Source organism: Drosophila hydei, unplaced genomic scaffold, assembly GCF_003285905.1.
Source record: "Drosophila hydei strain 15085-1641.00,03,60 unplaced genomic scaffold, DhydRS2 tig00000149-arrow-pilon, whole genome shotgun sequence".
Lineage (NCBI taxonomy): Eukaryota > Metazoa > Arthropoda > Insecta > Diptera > Drosophilidae > Drosophila > Drosophila hydei.
This window is the reverse complement of record NW_022045678.1, coordinates 661,506-678,343: the sequence shown is the minus strand read 5'-3', so window position 1 is coordinate 678,343 and position 16,838 is coordinate 661,506. Positions and strand designations below refer to the sequence as shown.

At 40.0% G+C, this 16,838-nt stretch overlaps 2 protein-coding genes across 4 annotated transcripts; one reads left to right on the top strand and one right to left on the bottom strand.

Annotated features, from left to right (window-relative positions):
* Nucleotide 1: 1 nt before the first annotated feature.
* Nucleotides 2–5,984, bottom strand: LOC111602265 (tyrosine-protein phosphatase non-receptor type 21). Its single transcript, XM_023319260.2, has 7 exons — nt 5,547–5,984; nt 2,462–4,511; nt 1,509–2,397; nt 1,225–1,443; nt 988–1,164; nt 609–932; nt 2–537 (listed from the first exon to the last, which is right to left on the bottom strand). Exons 1-7 carry the CDS (start codon nt 5,629–5,631, stop codon nt 409–411), a joined length of 3,873 nt encoding a protein of 1,290 aa, XP_023175028.2. The 5' UTR covers nt 5,632–5,984; the 3' UTR covers nt 2–408.
* A 578-nt stretch (nt 5,985–6,562) lies between these two features.
* LOC111602381 (NADPH--cytochrome P450 reductase) lies at nt 6,563–16,414 on the top strand. Of its 3 annotated transcripts, none has more exons than XM_023319400.2 (6): nt 6,563–6,887; nt 12,641–12,836; nt 12,904–13,246; nt 14,663–14,787; nt 14,857–16,107; nt 16,175–16,414. In XM_023319400.2, exons 2-6 carry the CDS (start codon nt 12,655–12,657, stop codon nt 16,317–16,319), a joined length of 2,046 nt encoding a protein of 681 aa, XP_023175168.2. In that variant the 5' UTR covers nt 6,563–6,887; nt 12,641–12,654; the 3' UTR covers nt 16,320–16,414. The 3 variants fall into 3 exon arrangements, with proteins under 3 accessions (XP_023175168.2, XP_023175169.2, XP_023175170.2); XM_023319401.2 differs by lacking the exon at nt 6,563–6,887 and adding an exon at nt 12,045–12,061; XM_023319402.2 differs by lacking the exons at nt 6,563–6,887; nt 12,641–12,836; nt 12,904–13,246 and adding an exon at nt 14,426–14,587.
* The last annotated feature ends 424 nt before the right edge of the window (nt 16,415–16,838 follow it).

The window sequence follows — 16,838 nt, the reverse complement described above, 5'->3', positions numbered from 1 at the left end:
TGCGTTGCGTAATGCATATCAATTGGTTTATTAAAAAATGTGTATAAATAATTTGGCTTTAAACCTAAGCACTATGATTAACACAAAATTCGTTTTGTATTGGGTGGAGCGCTTAAATGTTGGTAACAAATTCTCGAACTCTTAAATATACAAATTTAGGATCACAATTATCATGATCGTATATGGTGGTGGTGGTATATAGCTGCCGCATTTGGAAGAACAGTCGTATGGTACTTAGGATAATTGATGAAGTATATGAAACCAAGTCTTTGTGGTTACCAAAAAGTTGTTCGTTTCTCTTTCTCTCGTTACTCATAGGTTAAAGGCTTAAATATGAAATACTATTTAGAGCTAGGGTGAGCCCAGTGTTGGGAATTAGATGCTGTTCGCTTCCGCTTCCACTTCCATTTAAATTAAACGCGTGCGTTTCAGATAGGTGATGAGCAGATTATAGATGAACTTATACTGCGCTAGCGATGGTATAATGCTGTCCCGCTGATGCCGCAGCTGTCCTATGACGCGCGGTATGTCCAAGTCCTGCAGGATTTGAAATTTAAATTAGAATACACTATGCTATAGATTATATATATTTTAGCTAGAGTTCCCACCTCATTGTGATCCAGTGTGTAGAGCAGTAGATCAGCTGTCAGCGTCACACCCGATCGGCCGCCTCCCTCCAGACAGTGTATGAGCACTGGGGGATTTGTATTGTGACCCGGTGGCACCTCGTCCGTTGAGGCCAATCGAACCGAATTGAGCTCCTCGAGAAAGTCTAGGAAATGATTGACATCACGTGGACAATTCTGCTCCGCCCAATCGGCGTATTTTAGATGCCACACAGAGCGATAGCGACGCGACGGTACATGATACAGACGCAGCTTGCTGGTGGTGCAACGGTCTGTAGTATGTGAGAATTCCTGATAAACCTGGAACTGTACGAGATGCGTGTTTAGAGTACATTTGACTATATATTTGTTGGCTAGTTACATGTCCAAACTCCATATACTGTTGACTGCTGAGCGGTATATAGCTCATATCTTCCGTTAGCTGCACCACCAAATACACATCTGCCTCCCACACGCATTGCCAGAAGATACGCATTGTTTGCGACTCCTGGGGTGATTGGGCGACAATGTAGAAACGCTGCTTAGTGCCAACGGTGGCCTGCGAAAAGAAGTATGCAATTAAAGTTAAGAAAGAGATTAGGCTTTAAGAAAATATTACCGATATGTATGAGGCATTCACATAGCCAAGGCGATTATCCATCGATGGCGTTAGACGCACGCGATTATCATCGTATGGCAGAAAGTTGGGATCATGATTCTTCAGCTTGTTCTCTTCGAGCAACGCACAAGCGTATTGCGGATGCTCGCGTCTCTTCGGTATGCGTTCGAACTCCATAAAGAGCTGTGAGTCCTGTAGTTTATCATTTAAAATCTGGCACTGGGGGAAGGAATAAGTTTATATCAAAGAAATATAGCTGAGTAAGTATAGCTAGCGATACTTACCAATTTATCCTTTGAATACTGCCCCGATATGGGCTGTGGCTTGCTAACGCCTGTCGACCAACGATGCGGATTGAGATTGAGATCATCCTGGGCTAATTTCATTTTCGTTGCCAGCTTGGCTTGCTGCGCTGCCGAGCTGCTGGCCTTCTCGCGGCCCAGCGTGGCGGACTTTGGTTTGTCGGGCGTTTTACTGCGCGACAAAATGTTCCAACGTCGACGACGCTTCACATCTTTGCTGGCCGACGACGAGCCGGTGGTGTCCAGCGTCGAGTTGAACATCGATGATGTGGACGCAGACGTATTGGCAGACAGATTCATGGCACTAAATTGCTGCTGCAGCAACGAGTCGCCCGCCGGCGAAATCACATCCACCGTGGACTTGTTCAGGCTGGCCGTCGAGCGGTGTTGGCGCGGCGGCGCTGTCGCTCCAATTGCGGGCGCTGCGCTGGCGGCACGTGCCGTCCGTTGCGGCGCCTGCGGCTCCAAGAACTGCAGCTCCGTGCTGGCTGCACGATCAGCGCCCGCGTATTTCTTAATATTTCTGGTAATCTCATCGTCCGGCTGTGCGTTGACAGTCACCGTAACCACATTATTGTTGCTGGTGGCGGAGGATTTCGTGTTGGCATGCCGTGCAGCCGGCACAGGCGCCACGCCCGGCGGCGCTGACTGTATGGAAGAGGCGCGTTGACGCATGGCATCTGCATTGGCATTGCCGCTGCTGCTGCCACCGCTGGCTCGTTGCGGCAGTGGCACATTCTCATAGATGGGCTCAATGGAACCATTCATGCCGCTGCGCTGCAACGGAGTTGGCGTCGTAGCCACTGGCTGCGGACTACTAGCAGGCGGCGGTGCCGAGCTGCGATAGCCACTGGGCGGCAAAGTGGGTGAGCTGCAAAACCAAATGGCAATGTTAATTTAGTTTAATAGCTCCTGGCTAATTGACAATTGTTTACCTCTGCACAGCTGCTGCAGCGGCTGCGGCTTGACTCATCGCCGACTGGCGCAGCTGGGACATTATGGACGGCTGCTCCTCGATCATGTTGAGGTTCTCGAACGTGCCGTGCGGCGGCAGATACGGCTGCGAGTGACCCATATGGCTGATGTACGGATACTGATGCAGCATGGTGGCACCCGACGAGGTGGGCACATTGCCATGCACCCCACCGGCGGCGGTCAACGCCACAAATTGGCCGCCATTGAGCAGAGTGCGATTGGACACCAGATCGGGCGATGAGCCTGACACGTAGTTGCGATAACCCTGCAGCGGCCGTGGCGTGGCCACAGCCAAATCCGGCGTGGACGAGGAGCTCAAGCGATTCACAGGATAGGGAGGCGGCGCCTTATGCCGCATCATATGCATCCGCTGCGACAGCTCCAAGTATGTAGCCGGCGGCTGCTGCTGCTGTTGCTGCTGCTGCTGCGTCTGATAGAAGTTCAGATGATGATGATGCGCATGCAACGCAGCCGCCGGCTGTGCCACATCCGGATAGCGATGAGCCGCCGTCAAATGATGGCCAAACAGCAGATTCTCGCCGTAAACCGCTGCATTGTGGACATCCGGCTGCGAGCCGGCATAGTAGGCAGCGGCATTGCCCGGCGTAGCCAACGCCAGCGCCACGTTGTGCAAATCAGCGGAGGGCGTGCGATATTTGAGCTGTACAGCAGTCTCGTAGTCCGGTGCGGGACGATAGGTTGGCAGCATGGCCTTCAGGCGTTCACGTTCGTGGGTGTCCGTGTTGCTGCCGCCGTTGTTGTTGTTGTTGTTGTGGTGCAGCATGCTGTTGCTGCTGTGCAAATTGTTGTTGCTCAGATCCAAGCAGCTGCTGCTTTGGCCCAGCAACTGGCTGTGACTATGGCTGGCCGCTAGCGAAATGTTCGACGAGAGCAGCTGCTGTTGCTGTTGGTGTTGCAACTGTTGTTGTTGCTGCTGCTGCTGCTGCTGCTGTTGCAGCTGCTGCTGCTGCTGCTGTTGTTGCTGCTGTTGATGTTGCTGCTGCTGTTGTTGCTGCTGTTGCTGCTCCGCAGCAGCCACGTAATCATATTCCACATAGCCCACACTGTCGCCGCCCAAGGTATTCCCATTATTGCTCTCCATGTCGGCGCCCACGCTGCTGCCCAGGCTGGAGGGCGTGTCCGTGTCAATGTAACGCTTGAAGAACTTGTGCTGCATGATGCACAGCTTCCAGAAATAGCGTGCAATATCCGCCTCGCTGAAGATGAAGCTGCCCACAATGCTGCCATCGCCGTCCAACTTATTCTGCTCGATCTTAATGGTGCGCTTGTCAATGGTCACCGTGTGGAACTCTTTCCACGGGAAATACTGCCTGCCGTTGTCCGCATTGACGACCATGCCATTGATGGCCAGCCCGAGCAACAGGTCGTTGCCCAGCGTATCCTTGGCTGCGAAACGCTCCTCGCCATAGCCGTCCAGCTGCTGGCAGCATTGTATGTACATCTCCTCCGCCTGACTTTGATTGAGATGGGCGATGCCCGCGTGCTGCTGCAACACCTCCATGATCAAGCCCTCCAGCATGCTGTCGTCGTTGGCCAGCCCCTGCATATTGCGCGGCAGCACCAGAGACTTCTTGAGATAGTCCTTCGACTGCTTGTCGCTCTGATAGCTGTCGTACTCGCCTTGGCGACAGTAGAGCGCCAACAGTATGGCCGTGCGTATGTCGCAGGCAATGCGCCCCTCGTAGATGTCGCTCTTCAGCTGCAGAAAGTAGTAGAAGCGCGTCGCCTCGTCGTTCAGATGCCTCACGCCGGTCGTTACATAGTGTCGCACGCGCAGATACATTTTACTATCGGCCGCATATTTGAGCAGCTGGCGACTGAGCGAACGCTCCAGATCCAGCCATTTGTATTCATCCTCCTTGTCCTTGACCAAATAGCGTAGCCCGAAGAATTCGGGCTGCTGGATGTAGAGCCGCTGGCATACGTTATCCAAGCAATCCTGACCCTTGCTCTCCGAGCTGATGGTGCAGTCAACTGTGCTCGAGACGTCTGTCAAAGAGATATATATATAAATATGTATATAGTATTGGTGTGTTAGTTAACAGTGGATAAAAACGTGCGCAGATAAAACCCAAAAGCAACAATAGCAACCACAACAGCAACAACGCTTGGCAACACAGCACGCGCAAATATGCTAATGTACACACAGATATTTTTGTTGTCTAATCGTTTTTTTTTTTTTTTTTGATTGCCTTCTACGCTTTATTGAGCCACAAAAGCACAGTCGACGGAAATCGTTGGGCTATTTCTTGATGCTCTGTTAATTAACAGTGTGCGCCTGTTACGAGCACAATGACACTGGGCTACAGGTATTATGCTGCTGATAAATGCAATTAGCTTCCTGCAGATAAATACATTTATTTATTTGTCTCAATATTAGCAGTAATTTATTAAAGCAACTGTTACCAGTTGGCGTCTCTTAAGTGCAAAAAGCTTTAATTTACTTTATATTCGTTTATATTACTCAACATTAGCTGCAACTCATTAGGCCAATGTCATTTTAGCATAAGCTATGTAGCTGCCAACTGTTAACAGATGGCGCCTGTTAACAAGGCTTTACAGTGGCGCAACAAGTCAAATATAAGAAATGAGAAAAAAATGCTGTATTTGTTGTTGTCGCTGATGTGTTTTTGGCAAAAAGCGAATTCCGAAACGAAAACTGGTCATAACGAAAGCCGTAAACGTTCGCCACGATAAAGGCACAGCTTATCTTATTGTTGTTGTTGGCCTTATAAAAAAATAACAAACAATTATATGTTTCCAATTAAAAACGCGCAAATGAGTAAATAAATCAACAAGTGTAAAACTTGGCGGCAGCTGCGTATCTTGTTGCCGTTGCTGCTGTTGTTGTTGGTGGTGTTGTTGTTTTTGTTGGCGACTCATAGACTCGTGCAATTGAAAACTTGAACACTTGTGTTATTGATAGTCTTCTTCTTTCAATTGCTGTTATTATTGCTGTTAAGCTGATACGCCCCCATAGACGCATAGGCACGCACACACACACACACGCACATGCTGGCTCACCTAGCAAATGATGCACATTTATAACAAATAGATTTTTGGACGTCACATTATATTGTCGACATTTTTTAAAGAATTTCAGTGGCATTTCCGTGCCGTTGTGTATGAGACTAAGACACGCTGCTGCGGCTGCTGCTGCGCTGTTGGCTTTGACTAAACTGTTGTTGGTTTTGTTGTTGGCCAGCAGGTACCAACGACATTTGCATGTAAATTACACAATTGGGTTTTGTTGGTTGTTGTTTTATATTTTCAAGCTGTTTGCGAACAGCTTATAAGGCACTTTGAATCGAACACAGTTGTGTGTACACGTTAAGCATTAAAATTAAATAATTAAAGCTTATTTAAAGTCGTAGCGAAAAAAAAATAAATAAAAGCGTTAACAGAAAAACTAAAACGAAAGAGTAGTTTGGTCGTGGTATCGAATAAGACGAATGAGTACAGTGGACGTTTGCTAGAGATGTGTAATATTACCGATAGCACACTCTAACAGCAAGCTGTTAATCTGGCATGCTTATTGTCTATGCAATGTGTAATCAAAACAATAGATACAATTTAATTGATTGAACGGAATATCATATACAGCATGATATCTTTATATATATTTATTTTTAAGCATAAACAATTGTATTGGCGTTAGCCGAAAAATTACTCAAGTTTCATAGTAAGTTGTTAACAGTTCACCTGTTTAGTATATAATCTGCAAATAATGGTCACTTTAGGGTAAGAGAACCCATATTTTGCTCGCTCCCTTGCGATCTGCATATTCAGCTTACCAGAGTAAGTTTCGTTAAGTATATTTACTGACCGATAGTTTTGCGATGAATGACAGCAGCACCACTTGAGTAACAATAACAACAGTATCGCTTTGTTAAAGCTACCGATCGGACGTGGTTTTATTTTGTGTTAGTAATTATAGCGAATTAAGTGCAAACTATTAATCAATTACTTACACGCCAATCAGTATAATTTTAGCCGTACACCGACACGGGTGGATTTTTTGTGCGACATCGAAAACTTTGTGCAGTAATTAGCCAAATACGCATACATATATAGATTTTACATACATATGTATGTATAAGTGCGCCTTGTCGTTGTTGTTGCCGCTGGTGCTGCTGCAGTCGTCGACGTCGCCGTGTCGTTGTCGTCCCCGTCGTCGTGGCTTCCACTTTAACTAAATAAAACAAATTAAGCGCTCGCGCAACGTCAACGCTAAACGTGTACAACAAAAAAAGAGGAAAATCGAAATCAAAAGGAGAAGGCAATAACAGAAAATCGCACAAGGCGCATGCACAAACGTCTGAACGGGGGGCAACACACTCAGTTTTTATTTACAACGCATTCAGTGTAAGTTCTACGCATTTAAGATACATAAAAATATCAAATATCTTGAGCCGATTGCTCGTTTCGTTTTGTATGCGGCATTTGATGGTCAAGGTTACAGCAACAACAAGAGATCAATATATATATATATATATGTATACATACACACACACGCCCTCATATATAATGTACACGTGTGCGTATGTATGTATGCATGTGTGGGTACACACTGGACTACGTGTGTGCGAGCGAGACAAGTCAATATTACTGACGTAGTATAAAGTTCATTACCTGTTGCTGTTACTGATGTTTCTTCGTTAAGTGCGCATGTGTATGTGTTTCTGTGTGGTTTTGGTTTTCTTATACGAAACAGGTTGCATGTTCGTTAAATTTTGAAGTAACATAATACTAGGCCATCTCGCTTGCACTCTCACTGCTTTCGCTTGAAACGCTGCTGAAGCACGCGGCATCAGCAATTTAATTCAATAAATTCTCTCTAGTTCATTTATTTCGAAATATGTGTTAGGACCCGCCTGCAAATTTAGCTGAATTAACCTCTGTTCTTTCATAATCTGATGTAAGCATTCTGATTGTGTCTCAAAAAGTTGTTTCGCACAGCTGTTTTCGACTATCTTATCAGTTTTCTACAGCTGATTTTCGATATCGAAATAACGGTTGAATTATTTCAACAAGTATTTGAATTGCATGCTTTTATAATTTTTTAGTGAACATTTTTATTTTTCTAAATGTTTTTAAAAATAAATATATATTATATAAGCATTTGGACAAAAAAGGCTCATTCGATATATGTATATAGTATAGAAACTTGCAAAATAATCTTATTTTTATCTGAAATTCAGGTTTATTATAATAAAAATTCGTAATGCCAAGCAAAATTTGTTGTTGTTGCCTTTTTGTCGCCTTCACTTCTCACTGTTTGATTTTTTCCCAAGTTTTAAGTCCATATATAAAAAATACACGTTCGCATAAGACCCAATCATGAAAATGAATAAAAATCTCGACATATCATAAAAACGTGTAATTCGTAAAAAATGCTCTTGCCATTGCGAATTTTTGAGATTCCAATGTACCTAAAAAGATGACAAAAATAACATTTGTATGGTATATATATATTTCCATTCAAAATTTGACATGCATAATTTATTATGTTAATATTTTAAAACTCTATTTTTAACGTGTTTGATTTTTAAATTTAAAGGAAAATATAATAATATATATATATAATATAATGCTTAAAAATGTTAGAAATAAATTTTAGAAAATTGTATTTTATTTTATAGAAATAAGTTTTAGATCTTATTTTAAAATTGAAAATAAAAATAAGAATTATGCTTAAAAATCCCAAAAATAAATTAAAATATTTTACTTGCTTTTATTTTTAAATTAAGAACACTCCCAAAAAATAATAAAGTCGCTTAAAAATGAAAAAAAAAAACTAATAAAATGTTATTCTCATCGTCCACCTGGCTGCATAAGTCATAAGCTAAACTTACAAAATCTCATTAACTATAAAATAATAAGCTGAGCTTTCACTTTGGTTTTACAACTTCCTCTTGGTATTTGAACTGGACTGAATAGGGTTATCTTTGAAAATCTTGTTTTGAGTCCCAGACAATTGCATAATTCCCTTCATTCATGTATTATATATTATTTAAAAATTGTAGTTCAATAATTTCTAACTATATTTAATGTAACAAAATACATTTTATCTAACTACGAAGTTTGTTTTATAACTCACATTTTTAACTATAAATACATATTCATCGCTTCAATTTCGTATTATTAATCAAAATGAAATATAAAAAAATTATAGTATATATATTTATATATATATCTATCTATTCATATGCTTGTGTATGTCTGGTAACTTTGACATTGAAACAAATACAAGCGATTGGGTTTATTGTTTTGGCGAGGTTGTCTCAAGTCTTTGCTCGCCTCAATCTAATGCTCTACACACGCACACACATGGAAACAGACTCTTGACTTGGCCCCGTTGTGTTGGACAAACACGTTTAAAACGGCAACAATAATTTGCAGCGATAAGAGAACGCACACAATTTTTTGCTCATTCATGCTTAGTTTTGTGTTTAATGAACTCACTAAGTAGAAACGTATTTAAGTCTTTCGGATGGTGCTACTTAATAGTATCCCTATGGCGGGACAATTTTTGCTTACTCAACATTCGCGTGCAAGAAATCTTTTTGCTTTTCAAACCAAACACCCTGATATAGAGACGTATATATGCTGCTTTTCTGAACTCAAGTAAAGATTATCTATGTTTGGGATTTTAGGGTTAGTCGTCGCGTAGTACAACATGAAAAACCTGTCAAATTAATTAGAAATTAACGAAAATTAGAAAAACGTTTGTAAATTCTAGTTCAAATTTTGGTGCTGGCGTTATTTGCAAAGAAAATAAATTGATCTATAAAATCTGAGAATCTTTTAGAGAAATTGAAATATATTAAACATTTTTGAAGTCTCCTTTGGTAAAGGATTTTTCTTAAATATTTATTTTTTTGTTTTATATTAGAAATTTTTTCAAAACTTTTTTTTGTTTTTTTTCTTCAGTTTGATTAACAATTGATATTTATTAATATATATATATATATATCTATACATTTTTGATATTTTCTTAAAGTTGTTATTTCTTTTAATTATTAACTAACTGTGGCTTGCTAACTAATTTCTGTTCCAATCTAATCTCTTTACGCACTAAAATTTTAATATATATATTTTGTTGGTTTTAATTGTGGTTGGATTAAATTGAACGACAGGGCAAAGGTGCTCGAATTAAGAATTTAGTTATGTTAATGAACTATACAAACTGCTTGCGTCAGATACAAGAGTATATATATGATTGAAGAACTAGTGTAATTGTATTAGAAGTTTTTTAAAGTTTTCTGTTTGCTTGTTATATATATATATATATATATATATATATATATATATATATATATATATATATATATATATATATATATATATATATATATATATATATATATATATATATTAATATTTACGAGACTAGTACGAATCTATTTTTACATAAAAGAAAGAGAAGATTATGTATATTATATAATATAATAAAATAATAATTATACGAATAATATCCTCTTTAGGATTATAAAAACATAGTGTACTTGAAATATAAGAATAAATTTAAAAAAATATATAAAATATATTATAATTATATGCCATGTTTGCAACATTTAACAAATGTTTTCTTTAGGAATTTAAACTGTAATTTGAAATTTAGAATATTTATTAATTAATTATATATTAATTAATATAAAATTATAAGAAAATGATTCTAATAATTAATTGTCATTGTGGAGTATAAAATTATTATGTAATTATATATTTATTATTATTACAATTGATAAATACAGTTATGCATTAATTCTGATAATAATTTATTAATACCTATATAATTAACTTATACATTTTCACAATTGCAAAATATTTCTTTAACATATAGCTAATTAGCTTTAATTTTGAAATTCAACGACACACACGCCACACACACATACACACACCTTGCCTGCCCATTTCTGACCTACAAAACTTAAGTCAGTTTTTCCGCAGCTGTCTACTATTTCATGTTGTTTTTGTTTTTGTTTTTTGTCTTTTGGCTTGAGTCGATTAACCATTGAACACCTTTTTCATTTTTAATGGCAACTTGTGAAAGATACGGAGCACTAAACCACGGCCGGGTACGATTTGCATACGTGTCGACGCCGTCGCCTCGCCGCGGTTCGGAAATTGTTTAATATTTATTTTTTTGCCATTTGCTGACCACAGCAACAAGAACTAAAATATTGCACGAATGTTTTCAAAGCACTAATACAAACGCACGTAGTCCAAAAACACATTAGACATTAAGAAACCTGCTCAAAATTCAAGGTGCAAAGCCAACGTGTTTATTATGTCTCTGTCTGTCTGCTTGCCTGTTTGTATATATATTTTTTATAGTCCTAAAATGTCGGGTAGAGATCAACGTTTCCGATATTAAAAAGTGAAATTAAAAAATGAGTCTTATTTTTAATATTAATAATTTTTAATAAACAATTTGATAAGAAATAATAAAAACATTATTTTGCTTGAAAAAAAGGTTATTATTTGTATATATACATATACATATTTATAAATTTCACATTAAATTTTATTAATATTATATTTGAGCAATTTTAAAATACAATGTTCTTATAATTATAAATGTTAATATAATAAAAAAAAAAAAAAAAAAAAAAAAATTTAAGTGAAAATGAGAATAAAAACTCATTTTCATTTATCTTATAAAAAATATAGGTTCAGCAAAATAAATTTATTCAAAAAATAGATTATTTTTTTTATTTAAATTTGTTTTTCTTTATTTATAAGTTTAAGATCTAAGCTGAAATTTCCTGATTTTAAATTTCAAAATAAAAATTGTATTCATCTCAGAGTGGCTGCTTACTGTAGACTTATTTCATTACTAATTCCACAAACATTCAAATATATTCAATAATATTCTAAAAAAAAATAGCACAAATTTGTTGTAAATAATGCAAAGAAACTAGATTTTGTATTCACGAATACAATCGATATGGCTACAAGGTTTTTTGTTTGGTTGCATTTATTGAGCTATTACTGTATAAATAAGAACTTTGTTTCGTATAATCTTTTTAAACATTTCAATATCTTAACGAGTTAACTTAATTACATTATGCATTTTTATAGTATACTAGCAAACCCGTTATCTAAAGGTTATTGAGCTTTAGAATGGACTATATGTGTATATATATCTGTATAGATGTGTGTACACAGTGTATGTAATATATTTAACACTGACGTAATCAATTCCGTCATGTGTGAATATATTTTGGTTGAAACAATGTCAACAATAACGTAAATATAACCCGAGTTTTTGAAATAGTACTTTGTGTAGTCAACTGAGTTATCTTTCCTTTTGTTTACACCCAGCATTAGGTTGCCAAAAGAAATTTGAAATTTTCATCATTTTCGAAGTCTACGAGCTCTTATCTCTCGCTCTCACTCACTCATTCTCTCTTTGAGAAATTCGTGCTGAGCGTCTGTTGCTGATAAGCGAATGCGTTTTTCGCATAAAAACTGTTGTCAGTTATGGGGTTGGCTGTTAGTTAACAGTGCGCTGTTAAGCCGCACAGACGAAGGTGAGCGAACGGACAATGCGCATTAAGTTGACTGTTAACGCGCGGGTGTCTATATTGTGCATCAATTAAAGCGAATTTGAAATGTAATTAAAAACATATTAACAATCGTAAATACCAGAGCGCATGTGTGTTTGTGTGTGTCATAAGACAGACGGCTAGGCAGATCAGAAACAATTTGAAAACGGGTTTCACTTGGTGTCAATGTCAATGCGAGCTGATATGCGTTAGAATGAGATGGTGCTATGACGCGCCGTTTACCGTTAGAACAAGTGCGGAAGCGCGTTGATTTTGTTATTTATTTATTTTTTTTGCCGTTAGGCGCATGCAAATAGCTCCAAAACTGTTTGCGCATTAGAGAGAGTTCTATTCAATTGTGTGTGACAGTGTGTGGCATACGTGGCATACATTAGGTGCGTGCTCAAAGTGCGATATGTAAATGTGTAGAAGACACTGTTTAGCCCCCCGTCCACTCAATCTGCCCCCTTGAGCTAGAGTTTGTGTAAAGTGTATGCAAAGCCGAAACTATCACGCGTTTTTTTATATTTTTTGTTATATATTTCCCTTTCCATTTTTTTGCAGTCAGACCTTAGACCATGGCCAGTGAGCAGGCACCCATTGATGTAGCCGGAGCAGCTGCTGCTGCTGCTACCGGTGATGAGCCCTTCCTGGGACTGCTGGATGTGGCACTGCTGGCGGTGCTGATCGGCGGTGCGGCCTTCTACTTTCTGCGCAGCCGCAAGAAGGAGGAGGAGCCCGTGCGCAGCTATTCCATACAGTGAGTAACCTCTATAAGCAACTATTCTAAACAGAAATATTGAATGCCTCCGCTTGCTCCACTACAGGCCAACCACAGTGTGCACCACCTCGGCGACAGATAATTCGTTTATTAAGAAGCTAAAAACCTCTGGCCGCAGTTTGGTTGTCTTCTATGGCTCGCAGACGGGCACTGGCGAGGAGTTTGCCGGCCGTTTGGCCAAAGAGGGTATTCGGTATCGGCTCAAGGGCATGGTCGCCGATCCCGAGGAATGCGACATGGAGGAACTGCTGCAGCTGAAGGATATTGAGAACTCTTTGGCCGTCTTCTGCTTGGCCACCTACGGCGAGGGCGATCCCACGGACAATGCCATGGAGTTCTACGAGTGGATCACCAACGGCGATGTCGATTTAACGGGTCTCAATTACGCGGTAAGTGTACAGTTACCTTACTAGGCATTCTGATAAGGCATATGTTTCCTGGTCTCTAAGCGTCGATTAAAATTCAGGGACGCGCGAAACTCGCACTTCTTATCGAGCAGTGGCACATGCAGATAGCGTTTGCTTATCTAATTCCACTACAATCTAGACAAGCTGTGTAATAAGCGAAACGCTGCTTTTTTATTCTAGCTTATCAATATATATATATTTATATTATATGCACATATTAATATTCAATAGTAAAATCAATGCGTTCTATCAGCGGTGTACAGCGAAATTGATTGTCGTTGAGTGAGAAATGAAATCTGTCAAGCGTTTCAAATAAGCTGGAAGGACGGTAATTATAGATTATTACTGAACTAATTGATATTTTAGACAGAGAGGGAGAGAGCGTGCGACGAAGAGAATCAACAGTAGTCATTATAGATATACCCTAAATACACTCAAAGAGTAAGATAGGCAGAATCATATTAGTCATCGATTATAACTGTATATATAAATATATAAGAGGGAGGGAGACAGCTTGAATAACAGTAGTCACTCGTTAAAGTTGAAACGTATATGTGATAAAAATGGAATATTTTTTATTTTTACATTTTCTGAAAAGATTTCTTAAATTGTTAATTATTAATTTTAACAAAAGATATTTAGAGTTGATAATAAATTAAACCTTTTTCTAGCAGCCACAGCAGATAAAATTAAAAAAATATTTCAGATATTCCAAATGACAAAATAATTATTTTTATATTGCCACAACATAACATTTATTCCCATCACAGACATTTCAATGCTATTACTATTATTACTTTTATTTTGTAGTTCAGTTTTTCAATGTGTTTTTAATTTTGTTGCATTTAAAATTAAGCTTCTGTTAAGCGGACGTCCGTTTGTGACGTCATAGTTAGTTCCTGTTAAGTCTCGTTCACCTTGTGGCTGTCATTCTGTTAAATGCGTAGCGTGGTCTATCAGTCATGTTAGTTGGTCACACTGACGCGTAACAGCTGTTGCGAAGAAACGTGCACATACATCGCTCGCACAACTGTTGCGCAATATTGTTTACTGTTTGCGATGCGAAATGTTTTCATAATTGAAATAATTCAAGTTTGCTGAATGAAAAATATTGCCATGTGATACGTATGCACTGGCGGCTGCTGCGGAACAGAAAACTGGGCGGCAACAACAACGATGCTGAGCACGCTAGCCGGCGCCGGCGTCGCTGTTGGCCTTGGCACGCGTCGCTGTCAGTGGACGGGTCGCACTTTGCTCTGGCTATTAAATAATTTATATAATAAGGCTACAACACGCGTAGACAACAAACAGACTCAGCATGGTGTAATAACATTATCTGTATGTGGCTAATTACTTTTGTAACAATTTGTATTTTGCTTTCTGTTTCGCAACATATAGGTATTTGGTCTGGGCAACAAGACCTACGAGCACTACAACAAGGTGGCCATCTATGTGGACAAGCGTTTGGAGGAGCTGGGCGCCAATCGGGTCTTCGAACTGGGTCTGGGCGACGATGATGCCAAGTGAGTGTCTCAAATTAAACCCACAATTATCTATTAATTTTGTATTTATATTCCGCTTTGCTTTACTAGCATTGAGGATGACTTCATCACGTGGAAAGATCGTTTCTGGCCCGCGGTCTGCGATCACTTTGGCATTGAGGGCAGCGGCGAGGAGGTGCTGATACGCCAGTATCGTTTGCTCGAACAGCCCGATGTGCAGCCGGATCGCATTTATACCGGTGAAATTGCGCGTCTGCATTCCATGCAGAATCAGCGTCCGCCTTTCGATGCCAAGAATCCATTCCTTGCTCCCATACGCGTCAACCGTGAGTTGCACAAAGGCGGCGGTCGGTCGTGCATGCACATTGAGCTGAACATTGAGGGCTCGAAGATGCGCTACGATGCCGGCGATCATGTCGCCATGTATCCTATCAACGACAAGTCGCTGGTGGAGAAACTTGGACAGTTGTGTAATGCAGACTTGGATACTGTGTTCTCATTGATTAACACCGATACGGATAGCAGCAAGAAGCATCCATTCCCCTGCCCCACTACCTATCGCACGGCCTTAACACACTATTTGGAAATAACAGCCATTCCACGCACTCATATACTCAAGGAGTTAGCCGAGTACTGCACGGACGAAGCGGACAAGGAGCTGCTGCGCAGCATGGCCTCGCTGGCCCCCGAGGGCAAGGAGAAGTATCAGAGCTGGATACAGGATGCCTGTCGCAACGTGGTGCACATACTGGAGGACATCAAGTCCTGTAAGCCGCCTTTGGATCACGTTTGTGAACTGTTGCCGCGTCTGCAGCCACGTTACTATTCCATTTCTTCGTCGGCCAAGCTGCATCCAACGGATGTTCATGTGACCGCTGTGCTGGTCGAATACAAGACGCCCACGGGTCGTATCAACAAGGGCGTGGCAACCACATATTTAAAGAACAAACAGCCGACGGGTGGCGAGGAGGTCAAGGTGCCCGTATTCATACGCAAATCGCAATTCCGGCTGCCCACTAAACCAGAGACGCCAATCATTATGGTTGGTCCGGGCACTGGGCTGGCTCCGTTCCGTGGCTTCATCCAGGAACGTCAGTATTTGCGTGATGAGGGCAAAACGGTTGGCGAGTCGGTGCTTTACTTCGGCTGCCGCAAGAGCACCGAAGACTACATCTACGAGTCCGAGCTCGACGACTGGGTGAAGAAGGGCACGCTCACCCTGAAGACGGCCTTCTCCCGTGACCAGGCTAAGAAGATTTATGTGCAGCATTTGCTGGAGCAGGATGCCGATCTGATATGGGATGTGATTGGCGAAAAGAAGGGACATTTCTATATTTGCGGGTAAATTTCCGTGTAACTTTGAATCACTTGCCTTAAATTTACACAAGTTTCTATTGTTTTTTTCTAGCGATGCCAAGAATATGGCTGTGGATGTTAGAAATATTCTAACGAAAATCTTGTCCACCAAGGGCAACATGAGTGAGGCGGATGCTGTGCAGTATCTGAAGAAAATGGAGGCTCAGAAACGCTATTCGGCCGATGTCTGGAGCTAATCGTGGTGCGCATTATTCAAACGTCCTCTCTATCTCGCTGCATGAGTCACAGTCACGGAACTATAATAATGAAAGCAATGAAAACAACAGAAAAAGATCAACTAGAAGCCACACATTTATATAAGCGTAAAGTCGTTTTAGTTTATAAGGCTATATAAATTAATTATATAAATCGGTTTGGGAACTTCAGCTTCGGTTCAACAAACAAGCGTTTAAGTAACGTTTATACCTAATTCTAGTGCTAAATTGATTGATAATGAGTATATATATGCTTCTGTACATGTATACGATGCCTTTTAATTGTTGTGTAAAATTATTCGATGATGTTAATTATAATAATAATGATTTTAATTGTATTCTAAGTAGTTTTGTATGTGTGCAACTAACTGAAGTGTTCTGAAGCCATGCGCTCAGTTAATTTGTATACATATTTTTATTGGTGATTTCATAATACAAATGATAATGATTTGTGCAATTTTAAATAAATATATAAAATTGTATTTTATTTTCCGAACAATA

Bases quoted from the DNA above. Each gene is read 5' to 3' on its own strand.
- LOC111602265 (XM_023319260.2), bottom strand. From the start codon at position 5,631: ATGCCACTGAAATTCTTTAAAAAATGTCGACAATATAATGTGACGTCC. The intron at 2,398-2,461 runs GTAAACAATTGT...TTGGTTTTGCAG, and splicing joins GCTGCAGCAGCTGTGCAGAG to CTCACCCACTTTGCCGCCCA. The intron at 1,165-1,224 runs GTAATATTTTCT...TTCTTTTCGCAG, and splicing joins TGAATGCCTCATACATATCG to GCCACCGTTGGCACTAAGCA.
- LOC111602381 (XM_023319400.2), top strand. From the start codon at position 12,655: ATGGCCAGTGAGCAGGCACCCATTGATGTAGCCGGAGCAGCTGCTGCT. The intron at 14,788-14,856 runs GTGAGTGTCTCA...TTGCTTTACTAG, and splicing joins CTGGGCGACGATGATGCCAA to CATTGAGGATGACTTCATCA. The intron at 16,108-16,174 runs GTAAATTTCCGT...GTTTTTTTCTAG, and splicing joins GGACATTTCTATATTTGCGG to CGATGCCAAGAATATGGCTG.